This window comes from Mobula hypostoma, chromosome 24 (assembly GCF_963921235.1).
Source record: "Mobula hypostoma chromosome 24, sMobHyp1.1, whole genome shotgun sequence".
In the NCBI taxonomy this organism is placed as follows: domain Eukaryota; kingdom Metazoa; phylum Chordata; class Chondrichthyes; order Myliobatiformes; family Myliobatidae; genus Mobula; species Mobula hypostoma.
In genome coordinates this window covers 42,974,776-42,998,864 of record NC_086120.1, presented here as the reverse complement: position 1 = coordinate 42,998,864, position 24,089 = coordinate 42,974,776, and the positions used below count along the sequence as shown (strand labels likewise).

At 43.1% G+C, this 24,089-nt stretch overlaps 1 protein-coding gene across 4 annotated transcripts in view; it reads left to right on the top strand.

Annotated features, from left to right (window-relative positions):
- LOC134337527 (AN1-type zinc finger protein 5-like) overlaps positions 1 to 24,089 on the top strand; it is a 42,418-nt gene that overhangs the window by 2,130 nt on the left and 16,199 nt on the right. For all 4 annotated transcript variants that reach the window (XR_010016018.1, XR_010016017.1, XM_063032615.1 and 1 more), the window contains exon 2: positions 23,030 to 23,214. Coding sequence is in view for 2 of the 4 variants with exons in the window: in XM_063032615.1 (XP_062888685.1) it covers positions 23,064 to 23,214 (151 nt within the window). In the remaining 2 variants the exon portion in view is untranslated. The remainder of the gene's footprint in view (positions 1 to 23,029; positions 23,215 to 24,089) is intronic.

Genomic DNA, 24,089 nt, shown 5'->3' with positions numbered 1-24,089 from the left:
GCCTAGAATGATCATGGACAAAGTCCGTGATCACCTTTGTTACGGGTTCCTAACCTGGGGTCTATGGACCGTTCGGTGGGCCCCTGGTTGGGAAACCCCAACACAGGCAAACATGGTTAATGATAAGGGGTCCATGGCATAATAGGTTGAGAATCCTGTGGCCTACATCATAGGGCATGATGATGATGATGACTCCCTACAATCCTGAATGTGTTTGTTCCTGCAGTTGAATGTTCTTGTCGATCTTTGAGGTAATATACTTCTCGAGATATGATTTTGGCCTTTTAGTGGTTTCCCAATTAATTCAGATTCATTAATTTACTAGACAATGGGGTGACCCGTTGGGGCACCCTTTGAGAAAAGGGTAGTGCAATCTGATGTGACCAGAATGAACATTAAATTTTCCTGAATGCTATTGGTATCGTTTTGCTTTGGAAACTGAAGTAGAAAACCTCAGTTTATTAAAGAAGAACAATGCGTAGCAAAGCAAATACAGTATAGCTCCTCGTTTAACGAAGGACACTTTTGATGGCATCATTTCTGGTTTATCTGCCATCCTTATGCCTCTCGTTGTCATTCTGGAGATCTGCAGTCCTTTCATCCCCCGTCTCTTCATCTCTGCTGTTTGTTCTTTATCTCTGATCCTGGAGACGTGCATTTCTCAGCTCCTTTGTCTCTTTCTCTCTCTTCCTCCTGTGCCTGTTTTTGTCATTCTGGAGACGTGCAGCCCTTTCATCCCCCCGTCTCTTCATCTCTTCTGTTTGTTGTTTGTCTCTGATCCTGGAGACGTGCATGCCTCTCCTCCTCTGTCTCTTCTTCTCTTGTCTTTTTTTGTCCTGACTCTTTGATCCTGGAGTCATACGGCCCTGGCCTCATCCGATTCTTGTTCTCTCCCTCTCCTTGCCGCTTCCCGATGACGTTTGGCATATACCACTCAGTCCAGCTGATCCGTTCTTGGATTTATGATCCTCATGAGCACCGGTTGCACCCTTTTTGCCAATGACAAAAGAGGAGTAAATGTTTCCCTAATCTTCATTGTAGTGTCTTTTAATAAAGGTGTTACATGGCAAGTTACTGTGGTCTTTGTTCATAGTATGGAGTTGCTTAAAAAAAACAGCAGTATTGTTTTCAAATCATTAATTATTTTTATTTAACTTAAACTTTCAGTAGCACACAGTGGCCACTTTTTTAGGTACACCTGCACACCTCATTAATGCAAGTATCTGATCACCCAATCATGTGGCAGCAACAGTCTTTGGAGTAGGGGTTCCCAAACTATTTTTATGCCGTGGACCAATACCATTAAGCAAGGGATCCCTGGGCCCCAGGTTGAGAACTCCTGCTAAAGTTTACAAGGAGTGGTGTGAAAAACAAGAAATATCCAGTGGGTGACAGTTCTAGGGGGCGAAAAAGCCTTGTTAATGAGAGAAGTCAGAGGAAAATGGCCAGACTGGTTCAAGGTGACAGTATCTCAGCTAATAGTGGTGTGCAGAAAAGCATCTCTGACTGCACAACACGTCAAACCTACAGCAGTAGAAGACCACAAACATACACTCAGTGGCCACTTTATTTGGTACAGGTGGTGGCAAAAAAGTGACCACTTTATTTGGAGGCTAAAGTGGCCACTGAGTGTATATTTGCCACTGCTAACATTAGTGCTTGTCTAAATGCTCTTACATCTTTAATATCCCAGTTTCTGTGCTGAGGGTGGGGATGAGAAAGAGTTTTCTCAGTCTTGGTAAATTATATTTAACTTGAATTCCAAAGGTCCCACAAAAGTTTGTTTGAACTAAAACTTGAGGCTGAGTCAAATATGGTCTGCATGTAGGATTTCTAATTACAGAAGAGTCATAAACAGCAATCCTAGATAATTTCCTTGAAGGTTTTTAAACAGAGTGATTTCTGTTGCTGCACCAGTGAAGGCGGCACTTCCTGGTGAGCAGAATCTAGGTTTTATGCTGGGAAACTCCACTTTCTGATGGTTGGCATTTGAAAACTTGGATGTCCACAAATTTTCATTGTTTTATATATTCATTGTTGTCTATTTGATTATTGTTTTAAGTCTTTTGTTTTTGATTTTGAGGTGGAGGAAATTTCCATTTCAATTATTTCATCTTCCTTTCTTGAGCCCATCACCCCTACTGGGACAAAGGTCTCTGACAGCAGCTCACCAGAGTCCCCTGTCCAAGGCCAGTCTCCCAAGTTATCACAGGTTTAGCCCATCTTCTCCTTCCTTTCCCAGGGATGAGATCTCCAGATCCTCCAGTGTTTCTGTAGCACCGGGTTTTTATAGGATGGGGTTGCTAGCCCTCCTCCTCTTGCAGTCGGACTTGGAACCATCCATGGTGGAGTTTATTTTGTCCTAGCCCGGATCATTTCCAGCTGAATATTATGCCTATAGAAACGTTTTGACATTGAAAGTTTACTTAGTGCAATTTTTTTACAGTAGTTTTTGCTTTTGGTGATTGTTTAAATATTTATTTTATACTTGTGAAGTTCAAATTGATGGAAATATGTGGAAGATTAAAAAAGGAAGATAAGTGTGTGTGTGTGTTGTCAGCACAGACTCTGGGCCTATAATTTATTTCCATGATGTATAACTGATAGTAAATGAACTCTCTCATAAATACCTCACAAATTTCTGAATTCGAAGTGTTCTTATTTGTGTACCACTTGGTGCTGTTGTGATAGTGCAATTTGATTAATTTACATTTTGACTTTAGTTCCACATGCAAAATTTCATTGAAGTTTTCCTGAAGGCCTAGGAGTTCAAAAGAGCAACCTGAGACGTGGACTGACCTTTTCCTTCCATAGATGCTGCCTAACCTGCTGAGATCCTCCATCTTTTTGTGTGTTGTCATAGGTTAACAGGGTGGCAATGAAATTTCTTTAAAAACAAGATGTTGGCAATGCTCAGCATAAGACATAGTCACAGAATTGGTCTATTGCTCCATCATTGCATTATGGCTGGTTTCAAAGTTCAAAATACATTTATAATCAAAGTATTTATACATTATACAATCTTGAGATCCATCTCCAATCAGGCGGCCATGAAAAATCCAAAAGGAACACATATTGAAGAAAGACTGAAGCACCCACCCAATGTGTAGAGATAAAAAATCATGCAAACAGTAAACACAAGCAAATGGCATTCTGATCTGAAGTCCTCAAAGAGAATCCATCCCCAGACCCTTAGTTCAGTGCAGGGTGGAGCAGCCCATCCCTCGCCTCATGCCCTGACACCCTGACCTTTTCAATCTGTTCCAGCGCCTCAGTCGTCATCTGGATATCGGGTTCTTTCGCTTCAGTACGTTCTCGGACTTGGACCCCGCTGCTTTGATTCTGCCTATACAGACCTTTCCGATTCAGCCTGGCACTTAAATCATCATCCAGACATTGGGTTCTGTTTCTTCGATATGTTCTGGGATCTGGATCCCACTGCCTCGATTCAGCCTGTACCCAACCTTTCCAATTCAGCATGGTGCTTAAGTCGTCATCCAAACATCTGGTTCTGTTGCTTCGATATGCTCTGGGGACTGGATCATGCTGCCTCAATTCGGCTGTTCCCAACCTTTCAACTTCAGTCTGGTGCTTAAATCGATTGAACCTTTCCTGCTCTCAGCAATGTGCCTGCTGCCTCGTCTTGTCTCGTCTCATTTCTGCCACATCAAATTGCCTCCAAGTCCAAAGGGAAGTTATAGACTATTGTTTGCAATGATTTTTTTTTACCAGAAGAGTGATTTAACAAAGTATGTAGTTGTTTTCCTTGTTTCGTTGGTCACCAGCCAGAAGTTGCTGAGATTCACCAGTGCCATCTCATCCACATTGTCCTGCCCTCTCTCCATAACCTTTGACACTCTTACTAATCAGGAACCTATCAACTTCTGCTTTAAATGTACTCAGTGATTGGCCTCCACAGCCTTCTGTGGCTATGAAGTCCACAGATTCACCACCCTCTGACTAAAGAAATTCCTCCTCATCTCTGTTCTAAAGGGTCATACCTGTCTGAGGAAAAGGAAATGGGGTTAATATTTTAGGTTGAATACCCTTTCTTAGAACTGGAAAAAGTGAGAAAACAATCTTATTGTTGGATTGGATGGGAAATGTCTCTTAGAGGGTGGGGATACTGTGCCACAATTATGACCTATTGTGATTAATGAAATCAAATAATGATATACATGAGAGTAACAAAAACAAACTTAAGAAATGCCCAGCTGAACTGGTGGAGAGAGAGCCACGCTTTCAGGTAGATGACTCATAGCAGAATTGGCCAATTCTGATATAAAGCAAGTTACTGGAAGTTATTAAATTTGATATTGAATGCAGAAGATTGCAACCTGTCAAGATAAGATGCTCAAACACGAGAAGATGCTGTGCCCAAACTTGCGTTAATACCATTAATATCAGCACATGGGGCCACAGATAATGTGAGAGTGGGATGCAGAATTAGTGAGGGGCAACTGGAAGCTCACAGTCAAAATATATGTGCTCCACAATGTAGACACCCAATCTGTGTTTGGTTTCTCTATTGTGGGCATGAAGACCAAATGCCGAATATGAAATGTGTAATAGCACTGTGAGGCTACACAGAGCTCAAACACCGCCTGCAATTTTGCTGATGACAGCTGAGATGAGGTATTACAGAAGGAGTGAGGTGATCAGCTGGTTGAGTGGTGTTGCACTCAAAGGCAGTAAGACCAAGGAATTAATTGTGGATTTCATGAAGGGGAGGTCAGGAGAACACTTGCCAGTCCTCATCGAGGGATTAGCAATGGAAAGCGTGAGCAGTTTCAAGTTCCTGGGTGTTAACATCTCTGAAGATCTATCTTGGGCCCAAAATATTGATGCAGTTATGGCAAAGTCACACCAGCATCTGTATTTCATTAGGAGTTTGAGGAGATGCAGTATGTCGCCAAAGATTCTATCAAACTTCTACAGACGTACCATAGAGAGAATTCTAACTGTTTGCACCACCAAGAAAGCAAGATGATGCAGGTGAACCACGGCGACATTCTGCGGGTGGGCTACGTACAAAACCTCTAAATATACCCCTTTTGAATTACTTTCACTGTAATCTGCAGCATGTAATTTCTCTTTAAGAAATGTATTTTTAAATCAACTTAATGATGTATAGATTTCATAAACTTCTGAAGGATTTGGTGGACCAAGCAGGTACAGCACCTGTAAGTGATCAAAGGTTCATCACCATGTCCGGAAGCAAGGCAGGAAGGGGTGACTCCAAGCCAGGCTGAAATGCAGAGGGATGAGGCCTCCTCTACCCAAAATCTTGTTAGCAAATGTACAGTCGCTGGTGAACAAAATTAAGGTCCTGAGGGCAAGATTGCTATATTGGAGGGAAATGAGAGATTGTTATGTTCTATGTCTGAGCCAAGACATGGCTTTCCCCCATGCCAGATACAGCAGTCAGACCAGAAGGCTTTTCGATCTTCCAAATGGACTGAACTGCTGATTCGGAAAAGGCAAAAGGTGAAGGTGTGTGTTTCACAATAAACTCTCGGTGGTACTTTGATGTGGTGGTTTTGTCAAACTCTTGTTCCCTTGACTTTGAACACCTATCAGTCAAGTGCTGTGAATTTTACTTACCTAGGGAATTCTCCTCCATTATCCTGAGCGCAGTTTACATATCACCAGCAGCCGACTATAATCAAGTGCTTGAGATACTGCATGATGCCATCTTCACAACAGTCCATCGCTGATGTATTTTAAATCATAGTTAGGGACTTCAACCAGCTTGTTTTGGTGGCGGGGGGGGGGCGGGGAAAGGCCTACTCAATTACCATCAGCATTGTAAGCCATAACACCAGAGGTTACAACACACTAGACCACTGTTATACTAAAGTAAGGAATGCTTACAGTTACATGACCAGACCACAGTTCTGTACATCAGATCCCTTTGCTGTCCTTCTACCTGCATACAGGCAAAGGCTAAAGATCAAAGCTCCAGAGATTAGGACAACAAAGAGGTGGTTGTAGGAGGCAGGAGCAGCTACAGGATTGCTTCAAGTCAATGGACTGGGCTGTGTTCAAGGACTCATCTGTGGATCTGCAATCTGCTGAGGACCAGATCAGAGGCATTCAAGTCTAGTGACCATGGAAGCTACAAGAGATCCTGGTATGACTCTGGACTAAACTTGAATCAGTGAAGGATGCTCTACAGTTGTGGCAGGACTTGAATACTACCACCTCTTGTTAAATCAGGGCTTCAGGGACAACAGGGCTTCCCTTCTGGATGAGCTCAATGCCTTCTATGCTTGCTCAAACTGTCAAAACATGGAGGAACAATCACAAACTCCCACAGCCCCGGATGATCCTGTGATCTTAGTCTCTGAGGCCATAGTGCAGGCAGCCTTCAGGAGAGTATATCCGCAAACTACATCTGGCCCAGGTGGGGTACCTGACAAAGTGTTTAAAATCCTGTGCTGATCAACTGGCTGGAGTGTTCACTGAGATCTTTATCCTCTCACTTTGGCATTCTGAGGTACCAACCTGCTTCAAGCAGGCTTCAGTTATACCAGTGCCCCAAAAGATCGTGGTAATCTGCCTCACTGACCGTCATCCAGTAGCACTTGCATCCAATGTGATGAAGTGTTTGAGATGTGAGATGTTGGTGATGAAACATGTCAACTCCTGATTGAGAAGCAACTAGGATCGGCTCCTGTTTTCCGACTGGAGCAACAGCTCCACAGCAGCTGCCATCTCATTGGCTCTTCACTCAACCCTGAAACTTCTAGACAGAAAAATGCATATTTTTGACTGCATTATCCCCTCAAAACTAACCAAAAACTTCAAGACCTTGACCTCTATACCTTATTGAGCAATTGGATCCTGGATTTCCTCACTTGCGGAGCCCAGTCAGTTCAGACTGACAACAATATCTCCTCCACAATCTCCATCAGCACAGGTGCACCACAAGTTTGTATGCTTAGCCCCCTGCTCTACTCGCTTTACCCTTGTAACTGTGGTTAAGTCCAAAGGAGAGAGAAAGGGAGATTGAAATTATATATGAATAGTTCCATAACCACAACCTCTTATTCAATGGCAGCAAGACCAAGGAACTGATTATTGACTTCAAGAGAACATAGAATAGTACAGCACAGTACAGGCCCTTCAGCCCACATTGTTGTGCCAACCCTCAAACCCTGCCTCCCATATAACCCCCCCCCCACCTTAAATTCCTCCATATACCTGTCTATTAGTCTCTTAAATTTCACTAGTGTATCTGCCTCCACCACTGACTCAGGCAGGGTATTCCACGCACCAACCACTCTCTGAGTAAAAAAACCTTCCTCTAATATCCTCCTTGAACTTCCCACCCCTTACCTTAAAGCCATGTCCCATTGTATTGAGCAGTGGTGCCCTGGGGAAGAGGCGCTGGCTACCCACTCTACCTATTCCTCTTAATATCTTGTATACCTCTACCATGTCTCCTCTCATCCTCCTTCTCTCTAAAGAGTAAAGCCCTAACTCCCTTGATCTCTGATCATAATGCATACTCTCTAAACCAGGCAGCATCCTGGTAAATCTCTGTACCCTTTCCAATGCTTCCACATTCTTCCTATAGTGAGGCGACCAGAACTGGACACAGTACTCCAAGTGTGGCCTAACCAGAGTTTTATAGAGCTGCATCATTACCTGGCGACTCTTAAACTCTATTCTTCAACTTATGAAAGCTAACACCTCATAAGCTTTCTTAACTACCCTATCTACCTGTGAGGCAACTTTCAGGGATCTGTGGACTTGTACCCCCAGATCCCTCTGCTCCTCCACACTACCAAGTATTCTGCCATTTACTTTGTACTCTGCCTTGGAGTTTGTCCTTCCAAAGTATACCACCTCACACTTCTCCGGGTTGAACTCCATCTGCCACTTTTCAGCCCACTTCTGCAACCTATCAATGTCTCTCTGCAATCTTCGACAATCCTCTACACTATCTACAATACCACCAACCTTTGTGTCGTCTGCAAACTTGCCAACCCACCCTTCTACCCCCCCCCCCATCCAGGTTGTTAATAAAAATCACGAAAAGTAGAGGTCCCAGAACCGATCCTTGTGGGACACCACTAGTCACAACCCTCCAATCTGAATGTACTCCTTCCACCACCACCCTCTGCCTTTTGCAGGCAAGCCAATTTTGAATCCACCTGGCCAAACTTCCCTGGATCCCATGCCTTCTGACTTTCTGAATAAGTCTACTGTGTGGAACCTTGTCAAATGCCTTACTAAAATCCATATAGATCACATCCACTGCATTATCCTCATCTATATGCCTGGTCACCTCCTCAAAGAACTCTATCAGGCAAACCAGTGGTCTGTGAGCCAGTCCTCATAAGAGTGTGAGCAGCTTTAAATTCCTAGGTGTTATTTTGGAAGACCTGCCCTGGGCCGAGCATGCAAGTGCATCTCTGCTTCCTTAGGAGTCTGCAAAAATTCAGCATGATATCTAAAACTTTGACAAACTTCTATAGATGTGCAGTGGAAAGTATAATGATTGACTGCAACACAGCCTAGTATGGAAACACCAATGCCCTTGAATGGAAAATCCTACAAAAAGTAGTGGTTACAGCCTATCCATCATCGTAAAGCCCTCCCCACCATTGAGCACATCTACTTGAAACATTGTCATAGGAAAGTGGCACTCATCATCAGGGACCCCCGCCACCCAGGTCATGCTTTCTTAATGCTGTCATCAAGAAGGTGGTCAGTAGCCTCAGGACTCTCACCACCAAGATTATTACCTCTCAGCCGTCAGACTCTTGAACCAAAAGGGATAACTTCTTGCAACTTCACTTGCCCCATCATTGAAATATTTCCACAACCTATGAACTCACTTTCAAGGACTCTTCATCTCAATATTTATTGCTTATTTATTATTATTATTTTATTTCTTATTCTGTCTTTTACACACTGGTTGTACGGCCAGTTGGTGCAGTCTTGCTGAATTGGTTATGGTTATTACTCTTTTATGGATTTATTGAACATGCTGGCAAGAAAATGAATCTCAGGGTTGTATATGATGACATATGTACTTCGCCAATAAATTTACTTTGAAGTTTGAACCATCTGGTATGGAGGGGCCACTACACAGAATCTGAAAAACAGCAGAGGGTTGCAAATTCAGCCAGCTCCATCATGGAGATAAACCTCCCCACTATTGAGGACATCTTCAAAATTAGTTGTCTCAGAAGGGCAGCATCCATCATTAAGGATTGTCACCACCCAGGACATGCCCTCTTCTCATTACTACCATCAGGGAGGTGGCACAGACTCAGTGTTTTAGGAGCAGCTTTTCTCCTCCGCTGTCAGATTTCTGAAGAGTCCATAAACACTACCTCACTACTTTGCTGTCTTTTTGCACTACTTAGAATAAGAAATATAAAATGACATTAAATTTTAATGTATTGCATTGTACTGCTGCCGCAAGTCAAGAAATTTCATGACATGTTAGTGATAATAAACCAGATTCCGGTTTAGATTAAATTGGAGGAAGTATAATTGAATCTAGTGTATGTGTATAAGTTGAAAAGTATAATGCTACTTGTACTTGGCAAGAATTGTCGATATATAAGCCTCACCACCTTCTGTACTTTACTGAAATGCTGCTGGCAATTCAGTTTCCTGACAAGTGTAACAGATTAATTACACACTGCTCTTGCTGGATTATATTGACCAAAAGAAGCTTGTGTTGACTAAGCAAATCTCAGTGGGATCCCTGAGCCGAAAATTGGCTGGAGTTTTTGTAAACCCACGTGGATACGCACACAAACGCCTCCATAGTTTCAGAGAACTTTTCTAATGGAAAAGTTTATAGTTTCAGTCTGTATTATTGTGTTTCAGTTTGACATCAGTAACTAACAGTGCATTTAGAGCACAGTTATGTAGGTTGTCCATCATATCCAACAATGGCAGGAAGCCTGTGCAAGTGAGTTTTTAAAGCAAAGATACCGTTGCAATGGGGAAGTTCCACTCTGCCTACCTCAGAAGTCTGGATCCAGTGCTGTGCGTAGTCATCACAAATTGGGGTTACCTTAGTATAATGTTTAAGTAATTATACGGAGATTGTCTGTATGGGTGAACTGAGATCTCTACTTTCTGCAGGTAAACACAAAATAGATAAACATGCAGTTGCTGTATTAATTTCCATGTGTAACAGTATTGCAGAGTCTCACAATTGTATCATGGGTCTCAACAATTCTGTGAAATGTATAGAATATTGGGTCAATAATAAATTTTTAGCTTTTGCTGTGCCTAGCCAATAGAGACACTGGTAAATAATATTGAACCTTCTGATGACACAACTCCATTGCTAACCCAACAAATACAGCTATCTCTAAATCCTGCATGATATTTCTGATAGCAATTATTTAAGAGGCAAAATCAGAATCAGGTTTCATATCACTGACGTAATTCGGGATATTTGTTATTTTGCAGCAGCAGTACATTGCAATACATAACCAAGCACTATAAATCACAACAGGAAATATTTAGTACTGTGCAAAAGTCTTAGATGCATACATATTGGGTGCTTAAGACCTTTGCACAGTACTGTATTACAAAAATTAAGTAGTGTAAAAAGAGAGGGGGAAAATATTGAGGTTGTGTACTTGGGTTCATTGTCAATTCAGAAATCTGTTGGCAGCGGGGGAGAAGCTGTTTGTAGAACGTCATGTGTGTGTTTTCAAGTTCCTGCACCTCCACCTTGATGGTAGCAATGAAAAGAGGACTTGTCCTTGGTGGTGGGGGGGGTCCTTAATTATGGATGCAGGCTTTTTGAGGCATCATCTTTTTGAAGATGTCCATGATGCTGGGGAGGTTAGTGCCCATGATGAAGCTAGCTGAGCCTGCAACTTTAAGCAGTAGGAACTTGAAACCACTCGCCTTTAGCACTGCTGATCTCTTGATGAGGACTGTGTGTGTGTGTGTGTGTTCCCTCAACTTCCTTTTCTTGACATGCCCGATCAGTTCCTTGGTTTTGCTGACGTTGAATACAAGGTTATTGTTGCGACATCACTCAACCAGCTGATATATTTCATTCCTGTACGCCACCTCGTCACCATCTGAAATTCTGCCAACAGTAGTGGTGAAATCAGTGAGATGGTGTTTGAGCTGCGCCTAGTGGGTGTAGAGAGAGAAGAGTAGTGTGCTAAGCACACATCCTTGAGGTGTGACAGTGTTGATTGTCAGCAAGGAGGAGATGTTATATCTGATCCACGGACTGACTGTGGTCTCCCAATGAGGAAGTCAAGGATTCAGTTGCAGAGGGAGGTACAGAGACCAGGTTTTGGAGCTTTTTGCTTAGTATTGAGGATATAATGCTGTTAAATGCTGAGCTGTAATCAATAAACAGAAGCTTGATATAGTTACTGCTGTTATCCTGATGGTTCAAGGCCAAGTAAGATTGTATCCTCTGTGGCTCAAATGAGGTGATAGGCATATTGCAGTGGGTCCAGGTCCTTGCTCAGGCAGGAGTTAATTCTGGCCAAGACCAGCTTCTCAAAACCAGTTTATTATACCAGATGTGAGTGCAACAGTGCGATAGTCATTGAAGCAACTCACCCTCTTCTTTTTGGGCTCTGGCATGAAGCAGGTGGGAACCTCTGACTGCAGATCTCAAACACTCCCACCAGTTGATTGGCACAGATTTTCAGTGTCCTACCAGGTACATCATTGGGGCCAGATTTACCCTCTTGAAAGATGTTCTGACGTCAGCCTGAGACAGATCACTGGGTAACCAAGTGCTGCAGGGATTCGCACAGATGTAGTTTCATTCTCCCTTTCAAAGCATGCATAAAAGGTATTGAGATGCTTCTTTCAGCCTTTTGGGGCAGCTTTTATTTTATGAGATGATAGAATTCACAGTGAAACTATTCTCTGAGAATAATCATCAACTGGCAAAAATGTATATTAAGTGATTTGAAAGAAATTGCAACAATGGGGAAAAGGATGGTATACATCCAATTAGTTTGTTAAAATGAACAGAATATTTGGTAAAAATAATATATTTATTAAACACACCCTGCCTGGTAACAAGTGGGTTCTGTTTTACAGGCATCCTTATGTCTGTTTTCTCCGGAAAAATACACAAAAATGACACAATGTTACAACCATACCTCCAGAGTATTGTGAAGAATGGCATCAAAAGCACATGACTGATAAAGAAATTTACTAAAGTGAGAGGAAACTAGTTCTGCTCAAAGGCATGAGTGTACTTGCATATGTTGGGCTTTTGAGTAATATTGTGGAAGCTTGTTCATAAGAACAGGTGTCTGTTAATTGGGTATTCATAACCTGGCTTTATCCCTGTTGGTGGTACAAGAAAATAGTACAGAAGTGGAACATAGAAGAGGATCAGGTCCCTCGGCCCACAATGTTGTGCTGAGTCAGCTAAAAAGTCAAACCCCCTTCCCCCCCCCAAAAAAATAGCTAATCCCTCCGAGCTACACAATGTCCATATCCCTCCATCACACTTCATGTGCCTATCTAGACATCTCTTAAAAGCCTCTAATGTATTTGGCTCTACCACCATACCAAGCAATGCATTCCAGGTATCCACGACTCTTGAGTTTAAAAAAAACTTGCTTCCACGTGTCCTTTGAACCTACCCTCTGTTTCAATGCATGCCCTCTGGTATTAGACTTTTCTACCCAGGGGAAAGGTACTCACAACACGCTGGAGGAACTCAGCAGGTCGGGCAGCATCCATGGAAATGATCAGTCAACGTTTCGGGCTGGAACCCTTCGTCAGGACTGAAGAGGGAAGGGGCAGAGGCTTTATAAAGAAGGTGGGGGGAGGGTGGGAAGGAGAAGGCTGGTAGGTGCCAGGTGAAAAACCAGTAAGGGGAAAGATAAAGGGATGGGGGAGGGGAAGCAGGGAGGTGATAGGCAGGAAAGGTGAAGAAAGAATAGAGGAAAACACAATGGGTAGTAGAAGGAGGCAGAACCATGAGGGAGGTGATAGGCAGCTGGGGGATGGGGCAGAGTGACATAGGGATAGAGGAAGGGAAGGGTAGGGAATTACCGGAAGTTGGAGAATTCTATGTTCATACCAAGGGGCTGGAGACTACCTAGATGGTATATGAGGTGTAAAATCTGTGCCTCTCTTAATCTTACAAACCTCGATCAGATCTCCCCTCAACCTCCGCTACTCCAAAGAAAACCCAAGTTTGTCTAGCCTCTCATGATACCACGTGCCCTCTAAATCAGGCAGCATTCTGGTCAACCTCTTCTGCACCCTCTCCAAAGCCTCAACATCCTTCCTATAGTGGAGTGACCAGACTGTATAAATAATTTTTATTTAATGTTCTGGAGGAATGCTTGGCATCTAGTACATAGTGTTTAATAAAGGTTTGATGTAGTTTGTATTTGCATCCTATGAAAATTTATTCCCATGTTCTATGTTGGCATGTGAGAGTTGTTCAGTGGAATGAAACACCCTTCCTAACTGAAAATTTAAACCCATCAAAGATTTTGGCAAAGGGACTTCCAACTGAATGCATATTTTGAACAAATATTGTGGAAACTTAATTCTCACCTCTCCTAAATAGTCTTGTTTCATTCAACAGCGCCTCATTACATGCACCGATAACTTTTTGTGTGGTTTCTAGCTATCAGTGCCTTAGATTTCATGAACCACTGAGTCCTGTTCCCCCACTAGCCAATGTTCCCACACACACACAGGAAAGAACAGTAAGTTCTTTTATAATATGCTTCCCTTTGCCAGGTAAATGCTACTTTAATCCAGCAGCCTCATTGCTGACTGGCCATTGAGAACAGCTTGGTCTAGAATGAAAGATAGTGTACTCTAAAATAGATGTGTTTATTTTCTGCGTGAACCCATGAGCATGTTGTTTGCACTTGGAATATGTTATGCTTAGTCATGCTGAATTAGATTGGGCATGATCCTTGATCATTCTTCTTGTTCCCTTCGATATGAGGGCTGCAACACCTCTGAGCAACAATAACATCACATGCTACTACAAATCCAAAAATCTTCCAGAGCATTGTGCAAATTTAAACTATGCCTATTTACAATAAAACTCTGATAATCCTACACATTCAGCTTTGGTAGTAAACTGAGAAATTACCTGGACTATTGAGTGTTAATACGCTAACACACCTATAAATTTACCTTTTAGGTGTTAGACGGTATTGTAATTTTGTTGTGGCCTGCGAGTTTAAGGAGAGCCTGGGAAAGGGGATTTGCATGTGTTTTAAGAGAGCATAGGTAATATCACCTAATACGCTAGATGTCACACCGGCAAGATTTCTGAATACTTAAATAGTGACTTTCTGGAGTTTTAAATTTGTATACCTATAAGCAGAAGAAAATCTGCAGATGCTGGAAATGCAAAGCTTCTCACACAAAATGATGAAGGAACTCAGCAGGTTAGGCAGCATCTATGGAAAAGTGTTAGCTGTTGATGTTTCAAGCCAAGGTCTGACCTGCTAAGTTCTTCCAGCATTTCAATGTACATATGACAAAGCTAATATTTTAATCCTTCATCTTTGATCATTTTGGTTCTTTGCTGCAGCCTCCTGTGTCTCACTTGTAGCTTGTCCTCTTTAGCCTTTCTGACATGTGCAGTTTAGTGCAAACCGTTGTCTGGAAACTAGCAGAATGTAATGTTGTCTCTCTTAATAACTCAAGACAATGGGCTGAATTGTGCCTGATTTGTCATGCAACACTTCTAAACTAATCTTGCATGCTTGTATGCTGAGCCTGGAGGTATTGTAAAGTATCATTTCTGTCCAGGCCACAGCTGCACAGCTGTGACACTGGAACCCTGATAGCACACCTGAAAGGGTTGAGCCCTGGCTCTAACAGAAGTATGTGAGGCTCGTAAAACTTCTACCATATTTTCAATGATTAAAAACCCATTTAAAAAATTAGAAGATATCAACATTGAGATCAGGTTGGTAAAAGTGAACTTTTCCTACCCTGCCACCACAGAGGTCCTGTCACTAGGACAGTAAGCTGTTTACTGTATATCTGTGCAGTGCACTACATGCATTTTGAATTATAATTTACTTATGGTATTATTTTGGTATATGTGCTGCGTGTGATGTATGCTTTGTGGGTGCACCATGGTCCGGGGGAATGTTTTGTTTGGTTGTATATATGTATAGGCAGATGACAATAAACTTGAAAGTTGGGAATTCCTACTACATCAGAGTCTGGTTGCAAGTGGTTAGTAAAATAGACTCCTCAGCATAATTCAGTTGAATTGCAACGTGTTAGGGCTCTACTTGCTGTCAATGTTTACTGTGCAAATCTGTGTTAGGGCTCTACTTGCTGTCAATGTTTACTGTGCAAATCTGGGATGTGCTTACTGGGAGCAGATGAATGCCAGTGGTTCTGTTCAGAAGTTCCAAACAGCTTGGTTCTTCTCAACATCTAGCCAAACAAAAAAAAGAAGGGAGTATGTTTAGACAAGCAGTGACTGAATTGGATTGGTAATCTGTTTATTGCCAAGAAGGTAATTCAATTCTAGTAGAGATACTGTAATTAAGGAAAAAACTGCTTCAATTTAGTTTTTATATTGTAAAGTTTCTGTGATTAATTTTAAGTTATCTCCATACTTGAATAAGTTTACAGAATGGTATGTAGGAGTAACAACTTCAGTTCAGTTTCACTGCACTGGTAGTTCTCCCTCTATAAATTGCTTTATGCATGAATAAACATTCTGGCTTATAAACTTGCTGCACCCTATATTCCGTCCTTCCCTATTTTAAAAAAAAATTCAGTCCCAGGAAGTTGAAGTTCTGCTGGAAATTGTCCATTACCTACCATATTTGAAAAATTGTACATTCTCCGTTGTTTTCAGTGTTGGTGGCAGCCCTTTTCAAAGTTCAAGTTCAAAGTAAATTTATATGTCACCATATACAGCCCTAAGATTCACTTTCTTGCAAGCATACTCAATAAATCTATAGAAAAGTAACTATAACAGGATCAATGAAAGATCAGCCAGAATTCAGAAGACAGCAAACTGTGCAAATGCAAAATGCAAATATAAATAAATACCAATAAGTAACAGGAACATGAGGTAAAAAGTCCTTGAAAGTGAGTTCATTGGTTGTGGGAGCATTTCAATGATGGGCAAGTGAAGTTGAGTGCAGTTATCCCTTTTTGTTCAAGGGCCTGATGGTTGAGGGGTAATATCTGTTCTTGAAGCTGGAGATGTGAGTCCTGAGGCTCTTGTACCTTCTACCAAATGGCAGTAGCAAGCACTACTTTTGCCTGTGGGTTGAGGTTTGGTCTATATGTAGCTAGAGAAGGAGCTTTGTTTTTATTTCCCATTTGGGACTTGAGCTCATCATCTATTTGCAGTGTATGAGAGAATGCTGCATTGTCTGGAATTCTGCATTTTAATCAGGAAATAAAATTAAGGTCCTGTGAAACAGTAGAAAGTAGAATATGGGGGCATTGGCTTCTCACTTGGTCTTTTGTTGGGGACATCAGCACTGTTTAAGACCTTTCATTTTGAATCTCAACTCTTGCCAGCTCTCAAATTTTATTGAACATTGGCACAAACTTGGAAATTTCTAAACACAAATGCTTCTTCTCTTCTATCATTCAAAGCAATTTTTTTCTCAATCTGATCTTGAAAGGGAAAAGAATCCTTTACACTAAGTTGTATGTGGGAGAGGCAAATGAACAGCTGCCAATTATGTGAGGAAATTACAAAGTTTTACTTTTTAGCCTTTCATAGTCTGTATGTTTGACACTGAATCTTTGAATGACCAATGAGATCTTTATAGTTGGAGCTGCTTTGTTTGTTTTGGCAAAACAGTCCTTGCAGAAAGTTAAATGACATCTTTTCAGTGCATCAAATCCAATTTCAATCAAGCTTAAGATGGGCTGATTCTTAAAACTTAATCGTTTCTGAGCATTACATGTGTACCAGATCTGCCATTCACTATAGTTGCCAGACTTTTTTTTACCCAAGGAAGACTGCTGAGTGAAATCGGTGTACAGATTATGCAGATACTGGATATGCAGAGCAACACTTACAAAACGCTGGAAGAAACTTAAGCAGGTCAGGCAGCTAAACAGTCTTCTACCCCCTCCCCCTCCCCCCGCCCTCCCCTGTCCTCATTCCCCACCCCCTCCCCTCCTCATTCCTTTGGAATATGGGATAAAACTGGAGCACCTGGAGGAAACGCACACGGTCATGAGAAGAACATACAAACTCCTTACAGACGGTGGCAGGAATTGAACCCGGGTTGCTGGTGCTGTAATAGCATGCTAACAACATTGCTATGTGCTGCCCCAATAATGTTTAATCCTGAGGTGGTATGGAGTTATGGGGGTAGGGAAGTTGGTCAGTCGACACACGTTACAATTAGTGTGAGCTGTCGGCTCGCCCTCTACATGTATTGCCAAATTCCCCCCCTCAAATGTAACATATTTGTTGAGTTCCCTTTGTTTTAGATGTTAGAATTTGATTAAAATGCATCAGTGAACAATGATGTACAACATCTGTTAGTATGGCCTACTGTTAATTTATAACTTTAGTAGGTGAACTGGTCATTGGAAATTGTCCTGTGATTAGGCTGGTGTTAAATAGGTGGGTTGCTGGGCAGTGTGGCTCAATGGACTGGAAGGGGCTGTTCCCCGCTGTATATCCAAATAAGAACATACTTTGAAAGTGAAATTGCTTTTGTAACGGATCAGATGCAACAAACAACTTGTTTGGGCTTGTAGAATTTAACAAATGGGAGTGGTTGAGTAAATTGCCATGTTGTGCATTGTGAGGGAAATATTCAGCTAGCAGTTCCCGGAGAGAATCTCCAGATCTCTGCTACTATTGTTGGAAATGTAGCATCTGCTTTCTGCACTTGTTCTCACTTTTCTCAGTTCCGATGAAGGGTCATTGTCCTGAATCTTTAACTATTTCTCTTTCTCCATAGACGCTGCCTGATTTAGCTGCCGTGTGATTCCATTCTGCATTTTAATTTTCAATATTAGATGTTGATGGGTTACAGATGAGATCCTTTCATATGTCTGGTGAATAAACTGGCTGATCTTCATGGTCAATGTCAGTATGTATCCTTGAGATTGGAGATGAGTGGCTTCTTTTGAGAAGAGGAGTGCTTTTTGGGAATCACTATTTTCCCATGTTCAGCGGTATATTTTCGCCCAGTCTAAATCCAGAACAATAAACACTGTTCTGGAAATGCTCAATATGTAAAGAAGCATTTATGGAAAATGGAACAGTTCATGTTTCAGATCAAAGTCCCTTTGCCAGAATGTCAAATCCAACATTTGATGGGGTTGAATGAATCTTTGGGTATAGGGAAAGCCTTTGAATGTATTTGGCAACTTTCTACCTAAATGGCTGATATTTCATTGTTACAATTTCTTGCATCTAAGTATGAATGGATAGTGTCAGTTGGTACTGTCTAATATCACATCTTCTACATCGTGCTAATTACTGTGTTGCTTTGGTATATGTCGATATTGCCATTGTTTTGAAAAAGACCATAATATCATTAGGTAAACAACAGGAATTCTGCAGATGCTGGAAATTCAAGCAACATACATCAAAGTTGCTGCATCTATAGGCCAAGCAGCATCTATAGGAAGAGGCGCAGTCGACGTTTCAGGCCGAGACCCTTCGTCAGGACTAACTGAAGGAAGAGTGAGTAAGGGATTTGAAAGCTGGAGGGGGAGGGGGAGATGCAAAATGATAGGAGAAGACAGGAGGGGGAGGGATAGAGCCGAGAGCTGGACAGGTGATAGGCAAAAGGGGATACGAGAGGATCATGGGACAGGAGGTCTGGGAAGAAAGACGGGGCGGGGGGGGTGACCCAGAGGATGGGCAAGAGGTATATTCAGAGGGACAGAGGGAGAAAAAGGAGAGTGAGAGAAAGAATGTGTGCATAAAAAGGAGTAACAGCTGGGGTACGAGGGGGAGGTGGGGCCTAGCGGAAGTTAGAGAAGTCAATGTTCATGCCATCAGGTTGGAGGCTACCCAGACGGAATATAAGGTGTTGTTCCTCCAACCTGAGTGTGGCTTCATCTTTACAGTAGAGGGGGCCATGGATAGACATGTCAGAATGGGAATGGGATGTGGAATTAAAATGTGTGGCCACTGGGAGATCCTGCTTTCTCTGGCGGACAGAGCGTAGATGTTCAGCAAAGCGGTCTCCCAGTCTGCGTTGGGTCTCACCAATATATAAAAGGCCACATCGGGAGCACTGGACGCAGTATATCACCCCAGTCGACTCACAGGTGAAGTGATGCCTCACCTGGAAGGACTGTTTGGGGCCCTGAATGGTGGTAAGGGAGGAAGTGTAAGGGCATGTGTAGCACTTGTTCCGCTTACACGGATAAGTGCCAGGAGGGAGATCAGTGGGGAGGGATGGGGGGGACGAATGGACAAGGGAGTTGTGTAGGGAGCGATCCCTGCGGAATGCAGAGAGAGGGGGGGAGGGAAAGATGTGCTTAGTGGTGGGATCCCGTTGGAGGTGGCGGAAGTTACGGAGAATAATATGTTGGACCCGGAGGCTGGTGGGGTGGTAGGTGAGGACCAGGGGAACCCTATTCCTAGTGGGGTGGTGGGAGGATGGAGTGAGAGCAGATGTACGTGAAATGGAGGAGATGCGTTTAAGAGCAGAGTTGATAGTGGAGGAAGGGAAGCCCCTTTCTTTAAAAAATGAAGACATCTCCCTCGTCCTAGAATGAAAAGCCTCATCCTGAGAGCAGATGCGGCGGAGACGGAGGAATTGCGAGAAGGGGATGGCGTTTTTGCAAGAGACAGGGTGAGAAGAGGAATAGTCCAGATAGCTGTGAGAGTCAGTAGGCTTATAGTAGATATCAGTGGATAAGCTGTCTCCAGAGACAGAGACAGAAAGATCGAGAAAGGGGAGGGAGGTGTCGGAAATAGACCAGGTAAACTTGAGGGCAGGGTGAAAGTTGGAGGCAAAGTTAATAAAGTCAACGAGTTCTGCATGCGTGCAGGAAGCAGCGCCAATGCAGTCGTCGATATAGCGAAGGAAAAGTGGGGGACAGATACCAGAATAGGCACGGAACATAGATTGTTCCACAAACCCAACAAAAAGGCAGGCATAGCTAGGACCCATACGGGTGCCCATAGCTACACCTTTAGTTTGGAGGAAATGGGAGGAGCAAAAGGAGAAATCATTAAGAGTAAGGACTAATTCCGCTAGACGGAGCAGAGTGGTGGTAGAGGGGAACTGATTAGGTCTGGAATCCAAAAAGAAGCGTAGAGCTTTGAGACCTTCCTGATGGGGGATGGAAGTATATAAGGACTGGACATCCATGGTGAAAATAAAGCGGTGGGGGCCAGGGAACTTAAAATCATCGAAAAGTTTAAGAGCGTGAGAAGTGTCACGAACATAGGTCGGAAGGGATTGAACAAGGGGTAAACGCCATCCCCTTCTCGCAATTCCTCCGTCTCCGCCGCATCTGCTCTCAGGATGAGGCTTTTCATTCTAGGACGAGGGAGATGTCTTCATTTTTTAAAGAAAGGGGCTTCCCTTCCTCCACTATCAACTCTGCTCTTAAACGCATCTCCTCCATTTCACGTACATCTGCTCTCACTCCATCCTCCCACCACCCCACTAGGAATAGGGTTCCCCTGGTCCTCACCTACCACCCCACCAGCCTCCGGGTCCAACATATTATTCTCCGTAACTTCCGCCACCTCCAACGGGATCCCACCACTAAGCACATCTTTCCCTCCCCCCCCTCTCTGCATTCGGCGAGGATCGCTCCCTACACAACTCCCTTGTCCATTCGTCCCCCCCATCCCTCCCCACTGATCTCCCTCCTGGCACTTATCCGTGTAAGCGGAACAAGTGCTACACATGCCCTTACACTTCCTCCCTTACCACCATTCAGGGCCCCAAACAGTCCTTCCAGGTGAGGCATCACTTCACCTGTGAGTCGACTGGGGTGATATACTGCGTCCAGTGCTCCCGATGTGGCCTTTTATATATTGGTGAGACCCGACGCAGACTGGGAGACCGCTTTGCTGAACATCTACGCTCTGTCCGCCAGAGAAAGCAGGATCTCCCAGTGGCCACACATTTTAATTCCACATCCCATTCCCATTCTGACATGTCTATCCACGGCCTCCTCTACTGTAAAGATGAAGCCACACTCAGGTTGGAGGAACAACACCTTATATTCCGTCTGGGTAGCCTCCAACCTGATGGCATGAACATTGACTTCTCTAACTTCCGCTAGGCCCCACCTCCCCCTCGTACCCCAGCTGTTACTCCTTTTTATGCACACATTCTTTCTCTCACTCTCCTTTTTCTCCCTCTGTCCCTCTGAATATACCTCTTGCCCATCCTCTGGGTCACCCCCCCCCGGCTTTCTCCCTAGGCCTCCTGTCCCATGATCCTCTCGTATCCCCTTTTGCCTATCACCTGTCCAGCTCTCGGCTCTATCCCTCCCCCTCCTGTCTTCTCCTATCATTTTGCATCTCCCCCTCCCCCTCCAGCTTTCAAATCCCTTACTCACTCTTCCTTCAGTTAGTCCTGACGAAGGGTCTTGGCCTGAAACGTCGACTGCGCCTCTTCCTATAGATGCTGCTTGGCCTGCTGCGTTCACCAGCAACTTTGATGTATGTTGCTATAATATCATTAGGTATTGGAGCAGAATTGTGTCATTTGGCCCATCGAGGTCTGCTCTGCTATTTCAATATGGCTGATCCATTTTCCTGCCCAGCCCCAATCTCCTGCCTTCTTGTATCCCTTCATAGCTTGGCCAGTCAAGAATCTTATCAACTTCAGTCTTAAATATACCAAATGACTTGGCCTCCACGGCCACCTGTGGCAATGAATTCCACAGATTCACCACTCTCTGGCTAAAGAAATTCCTCCTCATCTCTGTTCTAAAAGGATGCTTCTCTATTCAGAGGCAGTGTCCTCGGGCCCTAGGCTGTCCCACCACGGGAAACATCCTCTCCACATCCACTCTATCAAGGCCTTTCAACATTCCATAGGTTTCAATTAGGTCTCCCCTCATTCTTCTGAATTTCAGTGAATAGAGGCCCAGAGCCATCAAGTGCTCTTCATATGACAAGCTGTTCAATCCCAGCATCATTCTCATGAACTTCCTTTGAACCCTCTCCAGTATCCAATGTGTTTTCTAAGATAAGGAACCCAAAACTGCTCTCAGTACTCCAAGTGAAGCCTTGCAGTACTTTACAAAACCTCAGCATTCCATCCTTGCTTTTATATTCTAGTCCTCTCGAAACGATGGAACATAGGACAGGTTACTCAGCTCACAATTTTGTGCTAATCCAATTTAGTAATAAAATGGCCAGCCTGACTAATTCCCTCCATCTACACAATGTCCATATCCTTCCACTTTCCTCACATTCATGTGCCTATCTAAACATCCTCTACCACCACCCCAAGCAATGTGTTATTTCATTTCTTTTGGCATTCTTAAAAACTAGAAATATTTTTATAAGTGGGAAATAAATTCACAGCACCAATGCTGTACCGGAAATTCTTACATCTACCTTTTAAAATTTCTCTTGGAGTCCCTTAATGCTGCTTAAAGGTAACAATTGTTGCAGTGATATTTCTGTGAAAATTCTCTTACCTCCATCCTTTTTATTCTCAAATCTGCATTGAAATTGACTGTTTTAATTAGATACTGAGTGATAACTTCTGCACTATCGTGCCAGTGACAAAATTGGGGGAGTTGTCATAACTTTAAATGTGGGACTGAAACAAGTGTTATTAAAAGATGTTTTGGTTAGCATGAGGGAAAGAATCTTCCCTGTTCCTGTCAAGGTTTTTACCATATCCTCATTTAAGCAAAGGGGGCAAAAAGCATTTTCCGATAACATTTTTACACATTTTAATTTTATGTGGATTATTCTTGTAATCTTAATTTTGTCCTAATTAAATTTAGATTTAGATTGCCCTTTTCTGTATTGGTGAAATGTGTTCAGTTTACAATATTAGTTTGTAATGTTTCTCATGTGAATTGTAACTCAATTTGTTCTCGCACTTTCCCATTTCAGATTGCACATTGTGTGCGCGTGTGCATAAGGCAAGATGGCCCAGGAGACGAATCAGACGCAGGTCCCCATGCTGTGTACCACAGGCTGTGGTTTCTACGGCAACCCAAGGACTAATGGAATGTGCTCAGTTTGCTACAAAGAATTTCTGCAGAGACAGCAGAATGGTGGCCGGATAAGCCCACCAGGTAAGCTTGGAACACGTGAACAACTTTGTCAGGAGACTTGGGGAGAGCCATAAACTTCACTGATTTCCTGTTTAATTCTGGTAAGCCAAAATAAAAACTGGGCAGCCTCTGTGAATATTGATTTCTCCTTCCAGTTGTTTTTTGTTTAAAAAATCCCTCCCCACTCCCCTCTTCTATCCAGCCCTTTTTATCTTGGCTTCCTGGCTTCAACTATCACCTTCCAGCTAGCCTCCTCTTTCCCCCTCTCCCCAATTATTCTGGCATCTTCCCCCTTCATTTCCAGTCCTGATGAAGGATATTGGCCTGAAACTTTGACTGTTGACACTTTTCCATAGATGCTGCCTGGCCTGCTGAGTTCCTCCAGCATTTTATTTGTTGCTGGGATTTTCAGCATCTGCAGATTTCTCTTGTTTGTGATTAGCCCTGTGGAAGTGACATCTTTCCTTCATACCACATGATTGGAATCAACTTTGCTGCATGGGTTATATGGAAAAGTTGAATAAGTTAGGACTTTATTCCCTGGAGTGAGGAGAGACTTGACAGATATACACAAAATATATATTAAGTGCAAGCAGGTTTTTTTTTCCCACTGAGGTAGGGTGAGACTAGAACCAGAGGTCGTGGGTTTAAGGGTGAAAAGTGAAATGTTTAAGGGGACCCTGATGGGGAATTTCTTCACTCAAAGTGGTGAGTGTGTGGAACGAGTTGCCAGCGCAAGTGGTGAATGTAGGTTTGATTACAACATTTGAGAGAACTTTGGATAAGTACATATACAGGAAGGGTGTGGAGGCCAATGGTCTGGGTGCTGGTTGATGGGACTAGGCAGAATAATAGTTTGGCATGGAATAGATGAGCTATTTCTGTTCTGTAGTGCT